Source organism: Carassius gibelio, chromosome A6 (assembly GCF_023724105.1).
Source record: "Carassius gibelio isolate Cgi1373 ecotype wild population from Czech Republic chromosome A6, carGib1.2-hapl.c, whole genome shotgun sequence".
NCBI classification, from domain to species: Eukaryota; Metazoa; Chordata; class Actinopteri; order Cypriniformes; family Cyprinidae; genus Carassius; species Carassius gibelio.
In genome coordinates this window covers 23,850,803-23,862,135 of record NC_068376.1, presented here as the reverse complement: position 1 = coordinate 23,862,135, position 11,333 = coordinate 23,850,803, and the positions used below count along the sequence as shown (strand labels likewise).

General features: G+C 36.3%; 3 protein-coding genes across 4 annotated transcripts in view; 1 reads left to right on the top strand and 2 right to left on the bottom strand.

The window, feature by feature from the left end:
- The window catches only part of LOC128015809 (twinfilin-2), a 10,390-nt gene extending 6,593 nt beyond the window's left edge, over positions 1-3,797 (bottom strand). Inside the window, exon 1 of one of the 2 annotated variants that reach the window (XM_052599989.1) lies at positions 3,456-3,797. In XM_052599989.1, coding sequence (XP_052455949.1) covers positions 3,456-3,552 — 97 coding nt within the window. In that variant the 5' untranslated portion in view covers positions 3,553-3,797. The remainder of the gene's footprint in view (positions 1-3,455) is intronic. The other variant, XM_052599988.1, reaches the window with a different exon arrangement.
- Positions 3,798-4,655: 858 nt separating this feature from the next.
- Positions 4,656-9,863, bottom strand: LOC128015810 (WD repeat-containing protein 82). Its single transcript, XM_052599990.1, has 10 exons — positions 9,739-9,863; positions 9,441-9,637; positions 8,709-8,806; positions 7,439-7,505; positions 7,248-7,347; positions 7,049-7,165; positions 6,806-6,961; positions 6,648-6,717; positions 6,425-6,567; positions 4,656-5,446 (listed from the first exon to the last, which is right to left on the bottom strand). The coding sequence occupies exons 2-10, from the start codon at positions 9,599-9,601 to the stop codon at positions 5,417-5,419; spliced, it is 942 nt and encodes a 313-aa protein (XP_052455950.1). The 5' UTR covers positions 9,602-9,637; positions 9,739-9,863; the 3' UTR covers positions 4,656-5,416.
- A 67-nt stretch (positions 9,864-9,930) lies between these two features.
- Positions 9,931-11,295, top strand: LOC128015808 (heat shock protein beta-7-like). Its single transcript, XM_052599986.1, has 3 exons — positions 9,931-10,561; positions 10,626-10,742; positions 10,919-11,295. The coding sequence occupies exons 1-3, from the start codon at positions 10,541-10,543 to the stop codon at positions 11,081-11,083; spliced, it is 303 nt and encodes a 100-aa protein (XP_052455946.1). The 5' UTR covers positions 9,931-10,540; the 3' UTR covers positions 11,084-11,295.
- Positions 11,296-11,333: the final 38 nt, after the last annotated feature.

Genomic DNA, 11,333 nt, shown 5'->3' with positions numbered 1-11,333 from the left:
TGTCCTTGGTTTATTGTCTCACTTTATAAACTTCACACTGTTCACATCAAGCACTCAAATTCATGTCATTTGCTTATCTTTTCTAATGGGTCCTCTTTCTTCCCACCACTTAATCATTCTTTGTGAACGTGTGCTGTGCTGGTGCACGTCCACCAGAGCCCCTCCCTCTGTTTTCAGGCATCAACACTCAGATTAACAGCTATGCTTCTCAGTGTGCATCTCTTATCACATCAATAATCTACTTACCAGTGCATCTGCCCACTTCCCTCGCTGCTGTCCTCAGCTTTTCTTTGTACACAAAGACTTAAAAGTGCAAATCTAACGGTTGCTGCTGATTTGAATTTAAAGCATTGAGAATATTCACATTTTAATTGTTTGCATATTTTTTATATTGAATGTTAAAAAGTAAAAAAGAAAATCTATTGCTATTTTGGTGAATTTTATGTAAACAGTTATTATATTAAATTATAAAATTTTGCATAAAGAAAATAAGTATATTTTAGGACCATATATATGTATTGAATTGTATTGAATATATTTTGAACTGTAATATTAGTACACAATGTTACCGTTTTTTACTGTATTTTTAATTGCATTTTTTACATTTTGACAATTGCAGCCTTGGTGAGCATCAGAAAGACATCTTTCAAAAACATTAAAAAATTTCACTAAACATTATATTATAGAAAACCAATTTTGCATCATGGATTTATGGTTATGAATGTTGTGAGGATGTGCTTATTTTAAATTATTTCAAAATTATTTTTTAACAATCGAAATGGCCCTACAACCCTCTATTAGTTCATTCATTTAAACGATCAATGTCTTTTACTCTATTTCTTCGAAAAGTGACGAAGTTGTCGGTTGCACTGCTGTATAAGACTGAATGAAACAACAGTCCTTCTATAACTGGATAAACAAGTGCAATCATGGTCAAGGCGTGTGGATTAAGGCATCTAAAGGTTGTGCAGAGTGATTGAAAGATTTTGCACCTAACTGAAATAAAACTTTAATGAGCACACTGTGAAAAACAGCTAGCACGTCACTAACCAGATCTAGTGCAAACATCATCCACCCACATACACGTCTCCAGTCCGAATGACCTTGGAGGGGGATTTCCTGATGGTCTTTTGCACCGGCTGCTATTCTGAGGTTGCACGCATTCCATTTATCAGCATAGACACATACTTTCCATCAGCCTTTTACTCACCCCTGCTGTTTGCACATATGTGCCAATTTGAAAAAACAAACAAACATATATCTGCCATCCTTCAGTCATACAAATACATTCATTGTAAAGAATATCACCGAATAACTGAGTGTCTGCACCATTTGTCGGCACACTATAAGACAATAGTTAAGACGTTTTCCTATCACTGTGCGCACAGACTAGCTCCTGGCCATGTGGTCTGTGTGCTACCCACCATTAAGGGTCAGGATACACAAGTGAGTCTGTCACCAGAAAGATCCAAAACGGCGTTGTTCTGTTTCATACTTCCTGAAATATCATGTGAGATTTAAATTAACCCCAAACAACCCAGTCTATTCAGATCCAGACGTCTTCATACACTTTAGGCATCCAACATACAGGAAAAGAGGGTGTCAGAACCTCTGGAGTGGTCCAAAATGGATGAACAGTCTACCTGATAAAAAAATCATATAAATCCAAATTGTCCAGCATAATTGCATTTCATGTGATATGCGACATAAGTTTATTTAATATCTAATAGTTTGAAATGAAAGCAAACTAGAAGGTCAAATTGGCAACTTATTTACTTCTTGAAATGTACACAATATTGTTAAAAATGTTGGGGTTATTAAGATTTTTTTTATGTCTAATCTTTAGTCTTTATGTCTTATCTGTCATTTTTGTATACATTTTTTTGGATCCTTGCTGGAAAAAAAAGTATTAACGGGATAGATCACCCAAAAAAAGAAAAAATGATGTTTAAGCCTTGATTCCCATTCACTTACATTATAAGACTGATAGACTGAAACGGTTTGAGCTAAAAATCTTGGTCTGTGTTCTACTGAAGAAACAAAGTCACCTACATCTTGGATGCCATGGGGGTAAACAGATAAACATCACCTTTTACATTTTTGGGTGAACTATCCCTTTAATTTATTTTATTGACCCCAAACTTTTGGAAGGTCAAATACTAGAAAACACATCTGATGCTGTTTAATTTGACTGGAGTCATGTGGAATACATGCACACATCATGAATTCAGGTTAGGTAATGACAGAGTGACTTCACTCAAGTTTGATAGCGTTTTGCCCTTTCCTTCCCAGCAACTGGATCTTGTCATCTGATAGTGAGCTAACATATCAAAAGTACCTGACACTCAGCCTTGTACACAAATGCACGCTTGCACACATGCACTTTTATTGCAACAGAGAACAGTCCATCATTCCTTTGGCCTCTGCACAGTTCATCCCTCAAGAACAATTCAGTCTCTACGCCAAATCAAGTGTCATGATCTGACCCACAGCAGCATGTGAACACAGAATCAAAATACATTGTGAAATGTGTTTTGTTACTATTTCCTCATGTAAGGTGACACCTTGATAATAAAACAACAAATAAACAAATTCCACCCAAGAACAAACAATAAATTACATTAAATTAAAAATGTATATAAAAAAAGCTACAAAGTTAGATATTGTGATAATTGGCTTAATCTATAAGTGTCAGTGAATAATGTGAGACTATATACATTCATAGTATGAATTAACAGTACATTAAGTCATATTTCATTTGTCCAAGTGTCTTTCTGTTTTAAAATCCTAGCTGTTACTCAAGCACAGATTGTAGTTGAATCTCAAATCAGGGAAAATGCTACACACTCACACAGTTTCATACCTTAACCATTTGAGCTCTGAACCATTTAGGAAGTGAAAATCAAGCTAATTTAATTAAGTGAATTAATTAAGCGAACATTGATCTTCCACTAATATAAAGGTACCAAAAAGTATCACGGTACAAACATATTTTTTGGTTAGGGTACCATGGCCAAAATATATATTTTTTTAGATATGTATCCTGTAGTATTAAGTGATGTTGACCTTGGAAACCTATGTCAATGCAAAGTTACATGAATATGGTAATAGTTTAGAATCAATGGATTGCCATTTGACACCGTCATTGTACCATGGTGCATAATTAAGTTGTCATATTGAAAGAGTCGTAATAGTATTGGAAAGTTTTATCCCATTAAACATTGATATTTTCTAGCGTTCATTGTGATTACGATGACTTAGATTCACTGACAGTTGATGTACAAGCATGTAGAACAGATGTTTCATTTCAGTCTTGAAGGGTATTTGCTTAATTTGTCAACATATGCACTAGCATTTTTCGTTCACAATATACTAATCTCGATGCCTTACCTTTTCTGATTCATACAATTTTCTGTGAACTGAGTGAACCCCTCAGACCCCTGCTGTTCACTCACCGTCTCTGATCAGCACCTGGATGAGACGGCCGGTTCCACTCCGTGCCCGGGCCAGAAACTCCCTCAGCTCCTCTGTAACCACCAGAACTAGAAACATGGCGGGTCAGTGTAGTGCCTTCCTACCCGCCAAGGTACCTTCTGTAGCTGGATGAAGCTGGACACACAGGTCAGGTCACCTGGATGATCTTCTTTTTACGAATTATCTTCAATCAGCGGTCAGTGACAGAGCTGTGTGTTATATCAGAATAAAATATAAAGGCAGCAGTATGAAGTAAGAGTTTGGTGTTTGAGAGACTGTGTGCTATCCAAGAGAGAGGGCATGTGAGAGCAGCAAATGTGTGAGAGAAGGCTCCTGTAACTAGGACAGGATCATGTGTGCTGAATGAACCCGATCCCTCTTGCCCCAAATTTAGCAGGCACACTGTCTGGCCTCGGGTAACAGCCCGACCATCCCCCAGCACGGCCCCGAGTCCAGTTGTTTCAATCTTTTGATATGGATTTGTGAGCATTGTATTTGGGATTTGATTCATGCCCTTAAACCACAAGTACATTTACTCATTCATGGAGATGTTTGTTGTTTCTAATATTTTTATAAATAGCATACCAGGTTCAAGTAAAGCTCTAACTTAACGAGGCAAAATAATGTTCTTTGGTAATCAACAGCTTGATTCTATTATCTATAAATAAAAACAATAGAACTTATTTTTGTATGTCCGCTATACTATTACAGTTACTCACTGTTATGATGTTAAGTTTGATTATTATGATTGTATTTATCATTTTCGTTTGGATTGTATGGTATACAGCATTCAGGACTTTAATTTTTCAAATGTTCTTTTATGTTTGTGCATTTGGAAATTACTATTTCTTGGAAATTACTATCCTTAATTAGACATTATTTTGCATTTTAGCCACAATTTAAGCACAAAGTGTTTGTTTCCTGTAAATGTAATTATTGCAAGTGTAATTGTTTGTTTTTATTCATTTTTTAGAAACAAAAATAACAATTATTCATCTCTTTGTGTATATTTTTTAGTTTAAATGTCATTTTTAAATTACATTATGACGTACTGCATACAAACTGACTTTCAAAAAAAAATAAAATGAACCTATTTAATTTAAACTCGGGGACATGATTGTGCCCATGTTGGTCAATAAACCTTCTGACTGCTAACCTGAGAAAACAAATGAAAGTACATATTTGGATGTAACCTCTTGAAAGATTTAATTCATTAAAGTGAAAATGGCTACATTGGTACAATCATCAAATTACCATTCTCCGCCTTTACCCCTCAAAACTTGCATAAACACAATTGTTTCCTCAGTAAGTGCAAATTAACTTGAACAAAATAAAGTGAAACTTGAGTGAGGGGTGGTCATTGTATATTGTTATGAGATGTTTTTATAAGCGATTCAAAAGAATGCCAGTTTTGCAAATGCAAAATACATAAAAACAAGAAAACAAAGCCCAGTAAAAGAATGGCATAAAAGCAATTTGCACTCGCAGATGGAATTACACACATCCGCTATGAGCACGTCTGAAAGGCTTCAAAATCATATCTTTGAACAGTTGCATATTTAAAAAATGTTCCATTGACATTCCATTCTTCATTCACAAGATTCTAAATCTACAGGTGCTGATTTCAGCTATAGTTTGATTAGGTAAGATCAGATCTGCAGAAATGTTTTACGTCTCACACACAAGTCAATTTGATCAAGCACTTTGCTACGACCTCAAACAAAACAGAAAATGTGAACAGATTACTTTACAATGTTTTACAAAAAAAGTTTTAATGATACAGATATAAAATGAACAAAGAAATACAACTTGGCATCAAGGCCAATCTATTTACAGTTCAAAAGTCCTAAGGTGAGCAACTGTGTTTGCAACTCCAAGAGAGAGGTGAATGATGCCACCTGCTGGAAGAACATCACAGAGGCCGACCTCTGACAGCGGCCCATCAGTCATCAATCGTGGGTAACCAGAATGCCTGTGGAGGTGAGATTTTAGCATTTATTTTAAGTGGTTGTCAACTGGTGCACAGTGACTACTGCAGTATTTATACCTAATACCTCCTTTAATGATAAAGAAATAGTTCCACCAAAAACGAGACTTTTAGCCATCCAAGACGTAGATGAGTTTATATCTTTTTCTGAACAAATCTTCTGACTTGGATAAATTTAGCATTACATCATTTGCTCACCACTGGATCTTCTGCAGCAGGCATGTGATCAGCTAGAGACAAAAAAGTGGGAAAATCTGACCACGCCCCCCCCAGACATACTATTATTTTTTTTATTTTTTTATCACATTAAAAGATATATCTTATATTGTAATAATACATACTGTCCTGTAAAAATGAGAAGCAGCATTTAATAATAATCATTAGTTAGTTATATTACAATAGAATACAAGTATTAATAGAATAGTTATTATTAAAGTGAATGGGTGCAAATATTTAGGTGGATTGTGATGTGAAAAGACAAGGGATGGACTTTTAACATCGGAGGAAGCATTATTATGGATCATGGACTTGTATTTTAGCTGAAAGTGACAGTTTCAAGCTGAAATGCCTTGTTGGATTCGTTTCTTACAATCATGCTGATTTTCACTTTACAAGACATGATGGACTTGAGTCGAGTAGATTAGTTTTGGATTATTGTGATGTTTTTATCAGCTTTCTTTGAACTCTCATTCTGACGGTACCCATTCGCTGCAGAAGATCCACTGGTGAGCAATGATATTACATTTCTCCAAACCTGTTTTGATTAAGAAATAATCATGTCTTTCAAGATGAAGATGAGTTTGAGTAATTGTTTAGCAAATTTCCATAAATCCAAACAGCAAAAATGCAAGGATAGTAGATGTTTCGCCAGTAATTCGTTTTCAGAGGGCATTTTGGGTGCATGTATTCCATATGGATAAAACTGTAACAAAAATATCAGACCGGCTTATGGTTAAGGCTTACCATGTTAGAACAGGCACTGGCAAAGGTCATGAATTTGGGGTTAAATTGTAGACAGGTGACTGGACCAGTGTGCTTCCCATCAAGAACTGCTACTTTCATCCCACTCTCAGCATTCCACACATGGATCTTTCCATCTTCTGATCCTGAAAATCAAAATGTTGAGGTGACGGGCATCACTTTCTGTAAACTAATCTCTAATCTGAATCCATTGGTGATGACTTACCGATCATGGCGAACTGAGAGTCTGGTGTGAAAGAGGCCTCCAGAATGACACCTTTACTGTTGTTATAACCCTGCAGGGAGGAAGAAAGAAACTCCATGAGCCACCCTCTTAAACACAAACTTTGACAAAACCTTTTCAAAATGACACTATTTTCTCACCCCAAATGAGTGGAGCACGGCTCCTTTGAAAGCGTCCAGCACTCGGAGTGTTCCTCCATTGGTGGAGACCAGAATGAGCTTTCCGTCATTGCTGAACTTGAGACCCGTCCACTCACAGGTTCGCTCATATTGTAGTTTAAAAGTGGCGAATGGACCCTGAGGCAGGAGGTGTGATACATTCATTTTTCTCATTTGAAAGAAAAATACCACTTCTTCTTCTAAGATGCAGTTTTATACACTTACCTTATCAAAGGAGCGTAGATCGTAAAGCTTGACCATCTCAGAATTCACTCCCGCCGCAAAAATCAACCCCTCCGGATCAAATGAGCACACAGGCTTCCCTTGCAGGTGCATGAGGCCCTAGAATTACAACCAAGATTACAATCAAGTATAGACTAAACAAGAAAATCAAACACCAACTCAAAATAAAAATTCTGTTTACCTGACAGTTAGGTGAGCGAAGGTCCCACAGACGAATAGTTTTATCAAGGGAGCCAGAAATGAATGTGTCGTCAACAGGAGACATAGACAGAGCAACAACCCTGAAACAGGATGAAACACACAAAAACAAGCACTATAACTCAAATGCCAATAAACAACAACAACTATATATTTGATGTCACAGATCCTCACCTCTTACTGTGTCCAGGGAAGTAGCGAATGTACTTATTGTCATGTAGGGACAGGTATCGAATAGTGTCTGTAGTAGCACATTGGCAGTGAGAAGAAAATATCAACATCGCGTCAAAGTAAAATTTTACAAGTGAATTGATCAAATGTACTGTGTACGGTGTCAGGTGAACAGGCTCAACCCTGGGCAAGGCAGTAGTCTGTACAGTTAGCTCCTTAATAGGGCAGAATAACAGACCCTAAAAACTGTACAAACAACTACCTCAACCCAGAGCAGGCACAGGTAGACACACACCTCAGCAGTAAAGCTTTAAGAAAATCACTTAAATAAATAAACAATTAAATATAAAGAAAAAACATAGTAGTAATCTAATATATATATAGGAGTAATAAATATGTCATTTCATCTCATGTAATATGAAGTCATAAAATTGCACAGTTAAAAGGGTAAATAGAAAATGTTCCACTTTTAGTTAAAATAAAGCATATCACGCAGCAGGGAAATGCTTTCATAATATGAAAAACATATGAGCATATGAAACAAATGGTGAATAAACACAAAAAAAAATATTAATATTTTATTCAATGTCCTTTGTAGAGGATACCAGGATTAAGTTATATATTTAAAAAAAAATAGACATAAGAAGGCACGTATAGACAAAAACGATGCTTTCTTTTTTCATTCACCAATGTCCATAAATTGGTTCCCATTCTATACAATGTATTTATTAATTGCATCTTATTAGCATATTACTGTGTTCTTGGGGCAAACCATAATGAAAAAAGAAGTGTTAGAATGGGAGTAATAACTTGGCAACATTTTCATAAAGATTCTCTCATATTTCAGAGGAATACATGATCTATAATTTCTTTCCCTATTGATTTGTCTTCCCAAAATGCCTGATTAACCTGATGTTTGTCCTGGTGTCCTCTACAGAAGACATGTATAAAAATTATGCACTATTTCGTAACAAAGTCATATTCCGATTTGAAACCCCATAACATTTTTCCAAGATGTTTATCTTCGACAAACAATTTGAAAATGTGGACAGATTTAAATGACAATTTACAAAACATTATCATATTTCCCTAAAAGTGCTAAATTTGATCATCCCTAAAAAGCCCTGAATGTAGCAAGTATGGTCTTAAATTATTATGTCCTCTGCACAATGACAAAAGTCTAAGCTTGGGTCCCAGGAGGATTTGACAAAACTGAAAGGCATAGGAACTGAAATACTTTGATAACATAGTGTGACTTTATAAGGAGTCCTACCATCAATCTTGTTGGAGCTGTAGACAACAGTGTTGGCGGCATGGGTGTATCTGATGAGATCCACACCATACTTCTTACTGTACAGCGTCCGTTTGGGTCTGATATACAGGACAGAAGAGGAAATAAATAATTTAATCTGGTTGCTTACTTAGATACATGCGATTAGGTGCTTCGTTGTCACGAAACACATCACATTAAAAACAAAATACTAGAGATAACAACAGGCGGGCTCGAAAAGAGGCGTGGATGCTAACGGTTAGCGCGCGAGCGACCTCTCATTCAACTGTACATTCGACTCATTTCCGCGAATCGGTTCCTTCGAACTATTCGTTTCAAAGATGCGGTGGTTCTTTTACATAATTTCGTGGTCCTTGACAACCGAACGTATCATGTTATGATAAAGCCATACCAGTTATTAAGAGCGATGTTTATTTTATTTTATTTTTTTAATCAATGAGTTACAGTTATTTAGCTACCGCCGTGATTCAGCGCATAGAACATTAAACCGACTCAAACGAATCGGACATCGCTACTGTACATAAACATGTTCAAACCACTAAGAACAATAAACGTCATAAATCTTATTACACTACTAATCGATCTTAATCTTTCACATTTCACACAGAAATACTCATGCAACCAAGATCAATACTTTAAGACCAAATAAACGCGGATCACCAGCCAGTTGTAGGACAAGTCACACAGAGCAATTTATAAGCTAACGTTACTTACTTTCCCTCCTGGCAGTCGTACAAGACAATCGAGTCGTCATCGCTACTCGATATTACAGTTTCGCCGTTCGAGCTGAAGTCAAAGCAGTTGATTTTGTCCGAATTCTCTCGGAAAACCTTCGCAACCCTGAAGCTCCGCAGCACATTGTCTGTGAGCTTCATTGTGGCCTTTCTGCCTGGCCAGGCGCTGGGGATCGTCTAGTAAAAAACAGCGAGTAAATCGGGATCTGGTTTATCAGTTTTGTGTGTTGCGAGTGTTTCGTAATATTTTTTTAAAGTGAAAACAGTTTTAGATGTACATTTTTATCACGTTAAAAAAGCCCGCCGACAAAATTCGTCGATGAACCGGATTTCGAAGCCGAGGTGAAGGTAGCGGTAGTAAGGCGGTAAACAAAATGGCAACCACACCTGCGCACGCTTCAGAATAAAAGTCCCACTTCGACTTTAGCTAATAGCAGAGCCATATAGAGATCTATATGGTTCTGGCTAATAGTACCAGCCAGAGGAAGATTTTGGTGTTATTTAGGGGACTGATTTATTTTTATACAGTTAACATTACCCTTCCATGACGTACATGATAAAAATTAAATAAATGAACGTCCAGTTATTTAGTTTTGATTTGACAGCTGTAATGAGGATCTGGAATTTCACGTCTGCTCTTTAGCTGCTGTTTTGTTTATCTGTATTTGTTGCTAGGTTGAGTCTCATACTTTCAGCCGTGATAAAAAAAATACATTTGTAATAAATCAATAGTACGTTTAGTTTTCCATCATAATGTTCATCATTTTTTGACTTTTTAAATAATATAATATATATAAATAAATGCAGGGCTGGACAGAAAGAGGATGTTATTACCATACTACAAGACTACATCTATTCTCTCTAGTATACGATACATTCTGCACATAGACATCATACTAGCCTCACCCAAAACCTGCCAGTGGTATAAAAGTAAGCACTGCACTGTTCTAGACAATTACACAGAGAAACTGAGCATCAAAAGCTAACCAAATACAAAGCAGACAGATTCTTTTTCAGTGAATTAAAGAGCTGGATTAGGTGCACTTATCTTTGTTTCCTTTCAAAGCAAAGAAATCTACAATGGCAAGCAGTGATTCAAAGGTGAGTTCTGCAATGAACATATGATTAATATGAACTTGAATCAACCGACATTTGTTTTTCAAAGGGGGAAATCTGCACTGTTGGAGATGTGTATGTATTCACAGTGAATGTGAGTGAGTTTGCACCAGAAGAAGTTACCGTAACCTCCACCAATAATTCAATCCAAGTCTGTGCAGAAAAGGTAAGCAAAATAAATGGCAATTTTAATAGCAAGCTTTCTCTCAAATTTCCTTCAACGATGTCGTCTTGTAAAAATGAAGAGCATTTAATATCAGATTGAGCTTTGTTTGTATTTTTACACAACCTCTTGTCATAATCGTGTTTTTTTTTTTTCATTTTCCTTCACTGATGGCTCAGCTGGCATCAGATGGCACAATTGTGGACACTGTTTGTCAGAAGTGCCAATTTCCGGCTGATGTGGATCCAATGTCGGTCACATCTTCCCTAGAGAAAGGTGGCTTTTTGAGTATTAAAGCCCAAAAACAATCAGTAAAAGGGTCTGCAGTCATAGACTCAATCTAAGAAGTGAAAAATGAATGTATCTATGAGCGTTTTAGAAACAATCTGTTTTATCATTATTATACTTTAAATGTCATCCTTTGGATTTTTAAACAAAAACAAATGTTAAAATTTGTATTTTCTATTTGAATAAGGTTTCTGACTTCTATATATTGTCCTAGACTAACTGAGACTTGTCATGGCACTTGTATACTGTTGTTCTCTCGTTGGTTTGATTGCTTCTGTTGTTCTCATTTTTTAGTTGCTTTGGATA